Genomic DNA, 15422 nt, shown 5'->3' with positions numbered 1-15422 from the left:
GCCTCAACAGATTTGCAATATTTGTCCTGGAAAACAGCTTTCCGTCTGGCCATTACCTCAGCTCGTAGGGTTTCGGAACTACAAGCCCTCATGGCTGTGCAGCCCTTCCTCATCTTCCATCAGGACAGGGTTTCCCTACGAATCAACCCGTCATTTATGCCTAAGGTAGTATCCAGGGTAGCTTTAAATCAGGCCATACACTTACCTACCTTTTACCCCAATCCTCAAAACAAAGGAGGAAAGGCTGCTACATTCCTTAGACATCCATAGACAGCTACGTTACTATTTGGACAGAACAAAGCCTTTCAGGAAATCAGAACAACTCCTATGCTGTAGGAGCTCAAGGGAAGCCAATTTCCAAACAGACAATTTCAAAATGGATAGTCCACTGCATACGGTTTTGTTACTCCTTTCATGGTAAATCTGTACCTGCAGGCATCAAATCCCACTCCACAAGGGCCACAGCTACCTCTGCAGCCTTCCTCAGAGGAGTCCCTACCAAAGATATTTTGGAGGCAGCCACATGGAGTTCTGTGCATACCTTCACTAAACACTACCACCTACCTTTATACTCCAAAACTAGAGCAGGCTTTGCCCCTTCTCTGTTGCAGGGCATTCTGGCTCCTCCCAGTTCCACCTAGTGCCTACCACCCTGTGCGTAGCTTTGGGATTCTACCCATCTGTTATGACTGCAGCTGTATGCATGATGGACATAGTACAGTTTTGTACCTACCATAAATGTAGATGTTCGAGTGCTAATACAGCTGCAGTCCAGGTTTCCCTCCCTCCTTCCCCTCTGGGTACAGACCTAGTGGCTAACTCCTCATCTCACAACTTGATTGGGTTATCCTTCTATGGTGTATTTGCTTGCAACTACTGCTTTTTGATTATATTGCAATGCATGATTATATATTATATATATATATATATATATATATATATATATATATATATATATATATATATATATTTTTATATATTTTGCCTTCCTTCTGGGGGCACCTGACATCTGGGGCAAGAAAGACTAAAGAAAATGGCGTTGGCTGTGTCTTCTATACCCCTGTCGCACTGACGTCAGGAAAGAAAGCAACGACAACCGATGCCGGACCTAGACTTTGGAATTCGGCCGACCGAGGACCCGCCTGACGGCAGGAGAACCCATCTGTTATGACTGCAGCTGTATTAGCACTCTAACATCTACATTTATGGTAGGTACAAAACTGTACTTTGTGTACACTTACCATAAATGTAGATATTCGAGTGTATTCACTGTTGTAGTCCTGGTTACCCTCCCTCCAGCCCCCTAACTTCTTTTGGCTATATCTATACTTTCCTTTACTATGCTTAAAAGCCTTTTTTGGTGTATTTGCTTTTTTGTTGGAGGTATATCATGGTACTGTTGTATTTAATTGCTTTCCATTAGGGAGGCACCTGACATCTGGGGCAAGAAAAACTGATGTAATGGCATCAGCTGCATGTTTTATACCCCTGACGACCTGACGTCATGGAAGAAGGGGCAGCAACTGTCGCACAACCTAAGACTTTGTTAATCAGGCCGGCTGAGGGCTACCTGCAAGCAGATAACCCAAATGTAATGACTGCAACAGTGAATACACTCAAACATCTAAATTTATGGTAAGTGTACACAGCTGTACTTTCCTATCTTGGAAGACCATTTTTCTAGTAGCTTTTACATCCCCTAGAAGGGTGTCAAGAGTTGCAAGCACTGTCAGTCAAACCTCCTTACCTGATTTTTCATAGAGCCAGAGTTTCCCTTCGTACAAACCCTTCTTTCATCACCAAAGTTTGCGCAGTCTAATTTGTACCAAACTATCGAACTGCCATTATTTTTTCCTAATCATTCAAACAGTGCAGAATATAAATTTCATTAACTTGATGTTCACAGACCGTTACCGATGTCCTTCAAGAATGCAACTGCAGTCCTGACATATGGGTTGTCCTGCCTCAGGCAGCCCTTCGGTCGGCCAGATTCCAAAGTCTGGGTCCGGCGTCTGCCGATGTCACCTCCTCCCCGTCAGAGCGGCTGGAGTATAAAGGCATCAGCCGACGCCATCTTCTCCGGTCTTTCTTGCCGCGCGGGGCCCGAAGCAGAAGCAGTTCGCAAGTGCCAGTCGGTCAGCTCCTGTGTTTTCAGTTACCGAAGTCATCTAAAAGCTAAGTACCCCGTTGGGGAACATTTTTTCTTGCCTCAGCCGATGTCAGAACAAATTGAGAAAGTTAATAATTGTTTGTCTTGTGGTAAACAAATACCTCATAAGGACTTCCATTCTTACTGCCTCCCTTGCCTGGGCCCAGACCACGACATCTCGGCCTGTGCTGCCTGTGCTTGCTTTAATAAGCGCACTCTCAGGCACCGGGCAGAGTTTGCCGAAGACTTTTTTGGCGAATCCTTCGCTTACAGCATGCCGTCGGAACAACCGACAGCACAACCTACCAAAAAACGAAAGGACCGGGACCGACATCCTCGGCCCGCGTCTTCCACCGATATAACGCCTAAGCCCTCCACGAGTGCTTCGGTCCCTTCGGAAGCAGTAATTCAACCGTTCCAGGCCGATGACACCGCATTAACTCATCCCTCGGTCTCGGAGACTTCACCGGTGCCGGTTGTTGATTTTCCTCCATAAACCGAAGTTCTGGATCTACCCGACACCATTCCCGTGGACAAAGTTACCCCTGCACGTGGGGCAGCTAGGCCTCCTGTATCCATGTCAATCAAGGCCTTTGCACATGCTAAGGCCGCCAGCCAGGCCAAGGCCCATCCTAAACCTACTTCTCAGGCCCCTTCTTCTGACAGACAAATCATGTCTCTGGCTGCAGATCTAATCTCTCTTATCAGGGGGTCTCAGCCTCACCCAGACAGAGGTTCTCAGCCGCCTGCAGAAAAAAGGCCTAGAACTGAGCAGGCAGACAACCTCTCTTCAGAGGAAGCCTCTGGGGATTCAGAGCATTCAGATACCCAAGAAGAATCCTTCCAGGCCTATGAGGACTCTGATGCTGAGGAATCTATTCCCTCTGCCTCTTCTCCAGAGGATTTTTCTTTCGGTGAAGTCCTACACTCCATGAGGGAACATTTTAAGTGGCAGGGTGAGGAATTTTCTGATTCTAGGAAAAGGCTGCGTACCTTCCTTAAGTTACCCCAGCACAGACCTTTAGCTATCCCTCCAGTTTTGGATGTCCTGGATGATGTTTTCTCCGACTCCAGTGCTTCCCCTGATTCTCTCCCTCCTGCTCCTTTCAAGCCAGACAGATATTACAGGGTCCCTGACACTCACAAGCATCTCTTTAAGGCCCAGTCTGTGGATCTAGAAACTATTTCACAGGGCCACAAAGGAGTGGCTACCTCCTCAGCCAAGAATCCACTGCCAGCTGACAGGGAAGCAAGGTCCCAGGAGAGATGGGGTAAAAAAGTTTATACCTCTTCCACCCTTGCCATGAGGTCACTTAACTGCCTTTTTCATATGTTTCAGTACCAGGATTATTTACTGGATGATTTGCAGAAAAAGATAGCCTCTCCTGAGCCTATAGATAGAAAGGCATTGCAGGATTTGGTTCATAATACCCAGCAGGTTAGTAATCATTTTCTACAGTGTGGTTATGATGCATTGGAGGCTTCATGTAGGGCAGCTATGACAGGGGCTGTTATCCGTAGACATGCTTGGTTGAAAGAACAGCCACTGCCAGATCATGTTAAAGTAAAGCTCCTGGACGCACCTCTGGATAAACAGAAGCTTTTTGGTACTAATGCTCAGGATGTGTTGAAATCTATTGAGGAGAAGGCAAAATCAGTACAGACAGTAAAGGATTTCCTCCAGGTTCAGCCACCAAGGTTCAGCAGGAATTGGCTTTCAAAGAATTGGTCCTTTCCAGACTCTGACAAGTTTCAAAGGGGAAAGAAAAGGCGTGCACGAGGTAGAGAGCAATACCAAGGCTCGTACAGGGGACGCCAATGGCAACCACAAAATCACAGAAGTGGCACAGGTAGTTCACCTGCACCACAGGGACAATCACAATGACTTACCTTTCACTCCGCCTACCAAGGCTCAAAGAGAAGCACCTCTAGGCGGAAAATTATCTCTATTCTCAAAAAACTGGCACATTATAACAAAGGACAATTGGATTCTGGACATAATAGACAGAGGTTACAGGTTCCACTTCCATACCTTACCCACAGGACAAGGCATGCCAAACCTGCCACAAAATCAAAGGGCAGAGGCACTCATAGAAGTCTCAAAGCTGTTACAAATAAAAGCAATAGAGAAGGTTCCTCCTCAGGATCAAGGCCAGGGATTTTATTCAAGACTGTTCCTTGTTCCAAGAAAAGAAAAACAATGGAGGCCTATATTGGACTTGTCCGTTCTAAATACTTTTCTCATGGTGCCAAAATTCAAGATGCTGACGTTACAGCAACTTTTTCCCATGCTGGGCAAGGGGTCTTGGCTGGTTACTCTGGACCTCAAGGAGGCATACCTGCATGTCCCCATCAGACACAGTTGCAGAAGATACCTCCGATTTCTTGCAGGAACAGAGCACTATCAATTCTCAGCATTGCTGTTTGGCTTATCTACTGCGCCCAGAGTATTCACGAAATGCCTGGCATCAGTAGTGGCACATTGCAGACTCCAGGGGATTCAAATATACCCTTACCTGGACGACTGCCTAATACAAGCAGACAGCAAACAGACCTTGATAAAACACTTGGATTACGTCATTCAATTGCTGCAGGCCTTGGGATACACAGTCAACATTCAAAAATCAAGATTACTGCCATCCCAAGAGATTATCTTTCTAGGAGCAAAACTGGACACACAGCTACTAATGGCTTTCCTCACAGAGGAGAAACAAGAGCACTTAACAGCTTACTTCAAAGGCCTAGCAAAATTAACCCACCTGACCGCAAGGAAGACCCTGCAGGCCCTCGGGTTCATGGCATCTTGCATTCTTCTAATCCCTCTGGCAAGACTACACACGAGAAAGCTGTAATGGTACCTAAAAAGCTTGTGGTCGCAACACAGCCACAACCTAAAAGACACAGTACCACTCATACCATGCCTGCAAAGGGAATTTTTGTGGTGGGCTCAAGCAAGTCACTTAAACGAAGGCATGCTTTTCAACAAACCTCCAACAAGTCAAACTATTACAACAGACGCCTCAGACCATGGATGGAGGGCGCACATGGACGGCAGATGCATTCAAGGGCAATGGACTCCCATGGAGATGCATCAGCACATAAATCAAAAAGAGATGTTGGCAGTGATACATGCAATAGAAGCCTTTGGAAAATCTCTTCAGCAAGGTCATCTGCTAATAAGGACAGACAACACCACTGTCATGTGGCACATAAACAAACAAGGGGACACTCATTCCTACCCCCTCTGCAGACTAACAATGATTCTTTGGGAAAAGTCCCTGAAACTGAACATCTACTTGCAATCCCAGTTTGTTCCGGGCAAGGACAATGTTCTGGCAGACAGGTTGAGCAGAAATTTCTTGGATCCACACAAATGGATGCTACACCCACGCATTTTCTCACAAATAGCATCTGCATGGGGAAGACCAGACATAGACCTCTTTGCATCTCATCTCAATCATCACCTGGAAAGGTTCTGCACAAGGATACACCATCCTCTAGCTTGGAGAACGGATGCTCTTTCCTTCAGCTGGAATGCTGTAACAATTTATGCATTCCCTCCTCTACCTTTGCTCACCAAGGTGTTACTGAAGATCAAGGCAGAACAACCAAGAGGAATCTTGATAGCTCCAGACTGGCCAAGGCAACACTGGTATCCACTACTACTGAGCATAACTCATACCAAACCGTGGCCCTTGACTCAATGGCCTCTGCTCCTGACTCAACACAGTTACAAGACTGTTCATCAGAACCTGCAAACCTTAAAGTTGACAGCTTGGAGAGTTCCATGACTCAGACCCATGACTCCCTCTCTGAAAAAGTTCAGGAAATTTTGCTGGAGGCACGCAGACCTTCCACCAGAAAAACCTATTCGGCCAAATGGAAGAGATTCACCATCTGGAATGTCAACAAGGGCCAGGATGCATCACTGATGAACATACCTCAGATATTAGAATACTTGGCAGAAATGTTTCACAGTGGCCTCTCATACTCTTCCATCAAAATCCACGCTTCAGCTATCTCAGCACATTACAACTATGATCCACCTGTGTTTTCACATCCCTTGCTAAGACAGCTTCTAAGAGGCATAAAGAATATCAAACCTCCAAGGAAGCTACCAATTCCTGCATGGGACCTCAATTATGTCTTGGAAAAATTAACTCTTCCTTCTTTTGAACCAGCAGCATCTTCAGAAATGCAATTTCTCTCCTGGAAAATGGTTTTCCTGTTGGCAGTCACCTCAGCAAGAAGAGTCTCTGAGATACAGGCCCTCATGGCAGTTACTCCTTTTCTCATCTTTCATCAGGACAGAGTTTCCCTTAGGACCAATCCTTCATTCATGCCTAAGGCGATATCCAGAGTGTCTCTAAACCAAGCAATTCACCTGCCTACTTTCTTTCCTAACCCTCAAAGTAAAGGGGAAAAGCTGCTGCATACTTCATTCACAGACAACTACGCTACTACTTGGACAGAACAAAGTCCACCAGGAAGTCTCACCAACTGTTTGTAGCCTATGCTGCTGGAGTGCAAGGAAAAGCAGTCACCAAACAAACTATCTCAAAATGGATTGGACACTGCATCAGATTCTGTTATTCTTTTCATGGAAAAAGTGTGCCAGCTAATATTAGACCACACTCCACCAGAGCTATGGCCACATCCACAGCTTTTCTAAGAGGAGTGGCTACAAAAGATATTCTAGAGGTTGCTACATGGAGCTCCGTGCATACATTTACCAAACACTACAACCTGCCATTATACCCCAGATCCCGAGCAGGCTTTCCTTCGGCAATCCTGCAGGGCCTTCTAGCTACACCATCTCTTGCTTAGTCCTACCACCCCCCAGCTTGGCTATGGTATTCAACCCATATGTCAGGACTGTAGTTGCATTCTTGAAGGACATAGTACAGTTTTGTACCTACCATAAATGTAGATGTCCGATAGATATACAACTGCAGTTAGGTTTTCCCTCCATCCTACCCCTCTGTTTTTCCCTTTTTGGGTCCTTTCTCCTCTTACCTATCAGCTGGTGATATATATTATGGTGTATCTGTTTATTACTGTTGTGCATGTCTGGTTTTTATCTGTTTATCCATTCACAAAATTTAGCCTTCCTTGGAGGGCACCTGGCATCTGGGGCAAGAAACACTGAAGAAGATTGGGTCGGCTGATGCCTTTATACTCCAGCCGCTCTGACGTCGGGGAGGAGGCGACATCGGCCGACGCCGGACCCAGACTTTGGAATCTGGCCGACCGAAGGGCTGCCTGAGGCAGGACAACCCATATGTCAGGACTGCAGTTGCATATCTATCGGACATCTACATTTATGGTAGGTACAAAACTGTACTTTCTATCTGCATAGAACCAAGGAACTTAGAACATCAGACCAATTGTTCGTATCCTTTTCTGAAACCAGGATAGGTCTGCCCAGTCTCTAAGGCAACTCTCATCAAATTGGATTTCCAGCTGTAGCTCATTTATCTACTCTTCCAATGGAAAGGAACTTCCATGTGCAATTAAAGCTCATTCTACCAGATCCCTATCGACATCTGCTGGCTTTCAAGCCAGAGCTCCAATTGACAGTATTTGTGCAGCAGCAACTTGGGCTACCCCTCAAACCTTTATTACTCATTACAGATTGGATTTGACCTCAAGGGTTAGAGCCTGTATTGATTCCATGATTTTTGGAGTATATTTCCTTGAGTCACCCGAGAAAATGGTGCTAGGAACGCTGTCCAATATGTAAGAATGAGGGTGAGATAGGACTACAGAACATAAAGATGTTATGTACTCACCATAACGTTCCATGTTTGTAGTCCATCTCGCCCTTCATTCTTACGAAACCACCCACCTACCCCCGTCCGTGTATCTTTGGAGGATCTTGGATACAGGATAGGGTGGAGACCTTTCATCTTTGTTCCTTGTGGAAAACTTTTCTAGCACTTTTATAGTCAGCAGCAAACAAGATCTGGGGATTCTTACTAGTGCACTATAGAATACCTGCCTTGCCACAAGCCAACTGAGAGACTTTGAGCTGTGTAATTGGCAGAGTCTGAGCAGAGGATCGGCTCTGAAGCCATATGTAAGAATGAAGAGCGAGATGGACTACAAACAAGGAACGTTATGGTGAGTACATAACTTTTTTTTGTTTGGCCAGTAAGTTTTTGTATCTACTGTAATTTTAATCTTTTTATCCTAAATACTTTTTTGTAAAAAATGTTTCAACTTTTGTTTAGTTTTGCTCACTTTTTGTTTTCTTTGTTGATTCCCTTGAGCTTTTCTCCCCGGGCCTCCACTGAAAATGGGTTAGTCTGGCCCAGTGTTCTTTCCTGGTAAACAAATGTCAATAAATAAGACAGTAATGGAATTAAAGACATACAAGTTTAGTGGTACAGTTAAAAGTTTGTATGATAGTGCATAGTAACATTAAGATTAGAATTTTGATTAATGGCTGGATAAGTAATGGGATAGGACAGGACTGTCCTAGGAGTGGTATAATTTTGCTTTGGTTATGAATATGGTAGTAAGGTGAATAGTTAAATGAAGAATGCAATATATGTAACACAAACAGTGTACATATTCCAGTTTTAATTTGTATGCAGAGGATATTATAATTACTAAAATAATTTTTGAATGAAAAGCCACATTTTGTGTAGTGGTATGACATTAAATAAGGATAAAAGTAAAGGTTTGGGGGATAAGATAAAAATAGGAGGAACATATTTTACAATGAAAAATTTCAGAGTTTGGAATAACTTTTGTTAAACTGGAAACTGAAAGAAGTTTGTGGAGAGCATGTAGACCAACCTGTAGAAAAAAAAGCTAATTTGATAAATTCAATATTAATGGGAAAATAGTATATTTATCAATTGTGTATGTAATTCCAAGAATACATGAAAAACAAGTGTTAGAAGCCATATTCACTTTTATATGGGGATGTAGATTAAATTCAGTCGAAAGGACTATTGTATAGGGATAAAAATGAAGGGAGGTTAGGATCACTAAATCCAGTAGTATTTTGTAGCTTCATTAAGTTTGCATAAAATGTTGAGATGGGTAAATGAAGATAATGAGAAATTAGTAAGTATATGAACATTTTTGGGAGACGGTAAGAAGAAATAAGAGAAAAAGAATGTATTATGAAGAAACAGAAATTTATCAAGAAAAATAAAAATGTGGAAAATAGATGATCAGATAGAAGATTGAAAAAACGTAGCATAAGAATATAATGGTACAATATTATTGTGTAGACCATTGGAAATATTTACCAGAAGAAAATATTGTGGCTATAAAAGAAAGAAACAAGTGGTGTAGTAATAAAGTAGGATGTCAAGATTTTCTGTGGATATTAGGAATAAAGAAGTTGCCAGTAAAAACAAATACTCCTTATACAAAGAAAAAAGACTGTATTGTGGAGAAGAAACCACAGAACATGTTTTTCTAAAATGTAACAGTTCAGAAATTATGGGAAAAATGTGTAGAATTTTCTTTGCAGAATTTAAAAAAGTGACATAAATGTGGATATGATTGAATATGAATTTTATAAAAAAAGAAACAATGCAAGATAAGCAAGATAAGAATGGACAAAGTTACTTTGTGTAATATGGGTAATTTGGAATGAAAGATTAAATTGTCAGTGGACAGTAGATCTTATCCATGATATTAAGGAAAATCAGATTGTGGTAATGGAAGAAAGAGTGGGTAGCCAGTTAAGGAAAATGTGTTAAGATGAAAAATGCAATGTATAAAGAGGAAATTGTGTGAATGTTTTGAGGAAAGTTGTGTACATTTTGCAAAATTGTAAATATGTAGAGAATTGTGTAAACATATAAATAAAGGATCCATACTTCTCGATAGGTGCTCTGGGATCTCACTTCCACCTGAGCGGCCACCAACTCAGGCAGATGAGGCCTCTGTGTGTGTAACATCTCATCCAAGAGCCAACACACTTGGGAGTGCAGCACCCCCTCTTGATACACTGGAGTGTCGGCAGTCTATATTCCTGCTGTGGCAATGGAACCCAAAGCCTTCTGCACTAAAAGTGAAAGTACTACGTGCAGTGCCATTGACACTAACTATTGTTAAGCAAAGGATACATCTACTGTTAAGCAAAGGATATATTGTTTAAAAGTGTGGTTGCTTAATAAGGTATGCAATATTATTGGTGTTACATTAATGCCGGCAGTGCACTTCTTAACCCACAACATGCCTTCTGTGACGAGCCATTTCTTTATCTTCTGTGGTATGGGAAAATATAAAACAGTAGTGAGCACAGCATCACCTTGACAGCAGAAGGCAATTACAGCTGCTGCAATCACTGTACACATGCTGTTGCTGCTCACCATAGCAGGTAATGTTGGTGCTATTGCTTTTGATCCTGGTGAGCTTTGTGCCAGGCATCCATCTTTGAAGGAGAGTCTTTTAATCCTCCTGCAGGTGCTTCTTATGGTACCTATATAAAAAGGTGTTGCTTCCCCTTTTGCACAAGATAGGAACCCTTTCAGAGTCTGATCCTACTGAGGACACGTCCACTTGTTAGTTCAGGTCCAGGATACAAATGACACCTCAAAAAAGTAATTCTGGGATGGGTATTAAATGGAAGATTGCGCACAACTGATTGGCTAGGAAGAAACATTGGATCAGAGTTGAACAGAACATGTAGGAATTAGTACATGATCAATATAAACAGAGTCGAGGCAAATCAGTAGTTAGAAATTGTGAATCATTATTTTGAAGGTAATATTAAGGAGTGGGTAACATTTAAACATATAAAAGAAAAATATAGTAGAAGTCAATATGACAGTGACTGTTTTAATGCGTTTGTTTTTTATTTAATACACAAACATTGAAAGATGGTAATCCCTAGTTTTGGTCTGAGGCGGAATACTTAAAGGCTTGCCCTTGGAAAATATTTAATTTAATGGCATGGTATAGTTAAAGGATGGAACTGGCCACTCACTAGAGAAAGTAAAAATGTGCATCATGCATGTGGATTATACAGTGTTTGTATAGTCATTTTGTGTTCAACATTGATTTAAATTTTTAGGGGGTGTAAAGGCGCAACTTTTAATTGCCCGTCTTGAAGAAGACTTGCTTGGCAATTCCTCAGATGAGGTGCATAAAAAGCTTGAGGAGAGACAAATTAATGCAGGTGTTAAGTAACTTTTCTTGTGACCCATTCCAAAATGAAAAGCTACTCCTTTCCTGGGACATTTCTTTTCAACACCCTTTAAGTCAAGTAAGCAAAAAATTCCTAGCAATTTAAGTGGCAAGGAGGTATTAAAAAGAAAGGGTATGAATTCTAAAGATTCTCCTTACAAAGGAATTTGTGGCTGTCCTAACCCCCACCACCACCACCACCACCACCACCACCAAATTGCAGATGGTCTTTCCATAGGTCTTTCTGTTTGGAAATCAGTAACTTTCAGACACTTGGGTGCAAAGAGTCATAGAGCGCAGATGCAGGCTTCAGCACACATTCATTCCTTTCCGTCTAGAATTCCTCGTCTTATAATGAATTGGCTGTACCGTCTGCCTCAGTGCATTTCAGAACTTCTAATTCAGGGAGTTGTTGAGCTAGTCCCCCCATAAGGTAAAGTATTTTTATTTCAGTTTTTTTCTGGTTCTCTGAAAGTAAGCCATTTTAAGGCCCACCTTAAACCTTCTCAGACTGAACCTTTTCCTTACATTCCAAAATTCAAAACAGTGACTCTGCAGACTCTTTCCCTTCATGTTAATCTGTGCATTTCCAGTCACCCTAAACCTGACATCTGGCTTATCTGCACATCCCCATTTATAGATGCATTTGTGGTTCACATCTTTGGGATTGCATTTTCAGTTTACTTACTCTTTCGTCTCTTTACTGCCCAGGAGCCTTTACCAAACTACTTATCCCAATAATAGCTCTTTGCAGAGAGAGACACACACGCGCCCACGCACAGAGACGCACGCGCCCACGCACAGAGACGCACGCGCCCACGCACAGAGACGCACGCGCCCACGCACAGAGACGCACGCACAGAGACGCCCGCGCACAGAGACGCACAGAGACGCCCGCGCACAGAGACGCCCGCGCACAGAGACGCCCGCGCACAGAGACGCCCGCGCACAGAGACGCCCGCGCACTGAGAATGTACCCTTATCTAGACAGTTGACCAATCTCAGCATCCGACACCTAAAACCCACTGTTTTCCTAGCAAGTCACTATGGTTTTCAACAAGCTAGACTTCAAACTAAAGTTAAAAAATTTGCCTCCAGGCTGGGGGTGGGGGGGGGGCAGTGTTTCAGTGGTGGCACTGACTTGCTCACTTCAATCACTTAGAATGTTGAGGTTGACCTTCTGTCCCTGAGGATTGGTTGAATAAGTACTAGAGTCTGAGTTGACTAGAAATTTAGCTCCAGCAGAAGGTATGCAGAGATGGTGCTTTTCCATTTTACAGCTTGTTGCCTGTTGGCAAGGTAGCTAGAGAACCATTGAATAAATGGTAATGATAGACCTAGGGTGGAAATTTGACAAGTTTACTGTGAGAAACTATGTCTATATCTAGAAGTACTGCAGATACCAGTTTATTAGTGTTGTGAGCTTTGACTGTGTCTGTAAATGATAGTAATGCAGTGGAGGTGCTGTGGTCTGGCAAGTCCATGTTACGTATTGGTGATTAGCTTATTTTGTAAGAGGTAATGGAAAAATTGTTGGTGTATACATCTATCATGGATTTTATAGAGGGGAGACAGGATGCCTATGGGATGGAAATTTTTAAGGTCAGTGGAATTATCTGCTTTACGTAATGGGATAATATGTACCATTTTCTACAAGTTAGGGACACAGGTTTCGTTTTTCATCTATTAAGACTGATGATTGAGTATGCTGTGGCATCTGCAGCTAGATTAGGTATTCTGGGGGAAGGTTATTGGCTGAGGAGGAATAAGGTTTTAGTTTAGGTAAAAGCTTTTTGAGAGTTAAAAAATAATATGGGATGGAATGAGTGATTCCAGAACAGTCATTTAAATCCACAAGTGAGTTGGGGTATCCTCATGTCTACATTGATTATGATGACACTGCTGTTCATCTGTCTGTCAAGTAAGTACACACAGAAGAACAAAATACAGATCACAGCTACACAGTAAAATATACCCTCATGCAACCATGACATCCCCCTACATGTAAACTAAGCCCAGAACCCTAAGATCAATGATTCTGCAAGCATTGCAGAAAGGTGTAGCAAACTAGTAGACTATTTGGAGTTGGGTCCACGGGGTAGAGGTTTTGATCTTGACTACACTCCATGTGAACCTTTTTCACTTGGCAACCCACAGGAAGAGTCTGTTGGAGAGTGATGGGAATGATTGACCAGTGCAAATGCCCCATCCCTTAGGAAGGTATTGGTAGAGTTCTTCCACTTGTGGTCTAGCTAGTGGAATGTCCAGGTTTGCAGCTGCTATGCAAGGATGGGGAGGGGTGAGGTGAGGGTAGGACGAGCCTGCCAAGGAGTGCGTGCAGTCTAGCTGGTGGTTGTGTGGTTGTATGCATGTGTCAGTTTTCGTACATGCACAGAAGCATACATTGTAAACATCCAGTGCAGCAGACTCTGCAGTGCCCTTTCTAGCCAACGCAGTGTTAAATCACTTGGAATAATCCAGGCCCTGCTGGATGTTGTGTACTGCCCCCTGCCTCCTTCCATTTTCTTGTGTCCTGGGATGCATGTGGGGGGTCAGAGGAGTAAATAAGCCAGTCAGTGATAAGGACCTGGTTAGGCTCTTAAGTGTAGGGAGGGGAAATGGGGACATTGTGGCATTCAGCCAAACCAGATTCCAACAAGTGGTCTGATTCAGCTTTTAAAGCTTTTATCCCTTTTGTCATCTCTTCTGCTTGAAAAGATATTCACAGCATATTACAGCTTTCAGGGGGACTGTAATCAAGTTGATTGAGAATATTTTATTCATATTTTTATTTTCTATAGGATCATAGGAGGTTAGTAGTTTAACGGCCCCAGGGCCCTTACAAGCCTAGCCAAGTTCAACCTGTGTTCCCAAGGGTGTCTGATTCAAGCAGACACTAAAATCAGCACCTTTTACCCCTGTCCAAGAGAGATACAGGTGGAACCCCTCGGGTAAGTTTCTGGTTAGCTGTCCAGCCGTCCAAATTAAGCTTAAATAAGACCAACAAGGGGCTTTGTTTAACATGAAGTGAAAGCTTGTTCAAAGATGGGGAAACCTCTGTGAGACAAATCTGTCTCTCCAGCAAATTCTATTGATGTCACATACCAAGTTACGGTCATTTGAGCGAGTGGCCTGTGTGCCATTTGACTTGCGAATGTGCAGGATTTCTGTTAAAGCTGGGTCAGTGGTTGCTCTATATGCATTGGTCGCCTCTGAGCAGTGTGTACGACAGAGTAAAGTGACAATGATTTCTGTCTGTCCACATTGACAGATCTCGAATACCCTGAATATTCTCTCTAAGGAACCATTGGTCTCTCTCCAATTTTCAAATGTAAGACTTTAGTTCTTTTTGGATTCTTTTCCCCACGTAGTTATTCAGTGTGTGAAATAATCCATACTTAACTATGCAGCCTTGTGCTGTGAAAATAGCACTTTGATTTGCTTTTCTTTTCAGTGATGTATATATATTTTTTTTCATGTTAGTAATGAAATTTAGATGACAAAAGAATAACTTGGTACACTGTTTAACCACATATTCATTAGTGGAGATAGCCCTGTTCCCTGGACTATGCTGATTTTAATAATCTCACTTTTTGTGTTTTTGACAGGTAACCTCTCCAGTTTAAGTCGTTTTGGTCTGAGGTACAACAGACTATCTGCAGTTCCCAAATCATTAGCAAAGTGCACTGAACTGGATGAATTAAATTTAGAGAACAACAATATTTCTGCATTACCAGAGGTGAGGTATGAGGAGCCAGTGAGTACCCATGTTTTTTTTTTTAATTAAATAGTAGAATGAATGCAGAAGAACTTGCCTTGTGGTCTTTGTATTTACCTGTACTGTGACTTTAGGAAGTGTTGGTGCTATTCAGTTATTTACTTTACTGTGCCACTGAAGATAGTGGAGCAAATCAGAAAGTTCATAATCATTTTATAATTTTTTTATGTGTTTTAGTGTCATGTCATATAGTTAAATCACTGATTGGCAGTTTTCTTAATAACATAGTAGTAATTTTAGCATCTCATACTGGAAGAAGTTTGACAACGAAAAAATATCAGAATGTGTGATATTTGGCCTGGGTTGTGTGCTTTTTTTGTTCGGGCCTTTGGGTTTTTT

General features: G+C 42.6%; 1 protein-coding gene across 1 annotated transcript in view; it reads left to right on the top strand.

Annotated features, from left to right (window-relative positions):
* The window catches only part of SHOC2 (SHOC2 leucine rich repeat scaffold protein), a gene marked incomplete in the record, with an annotated part of 832478 nt that overhangs the window by 162779 nt on the left and 654277 nt on the right, over window positions 1-15422 (top strand). The window contains 1 exon segment of the mRNA XM_044055718.1: window positions 14914-15044. Within this exon segment, the coding sequence (XP_043911653.1) occupies window positions 14914-15044 (131 nt within the window).

Source organism: Protopterus annectens, chromosome 14.part0, assembly GCF_019279795.1.
Source record: "Protopterus annectens isolate FY-2018-M chromosome 14.part0, PAN1.0, whole genome shotgun sequence".
NCBI classification, from domain to species: domain Eukaryota; kingdom Metazoa; phylum Chordata; order Ceratodontiformes; family Protopteridae; genus Protopterus; species Protopterus annectens.
Note: the sequence above shows the minus strand (reverse complement) of the source record. Positions and strands in the feature narration are given on the sequence as shown.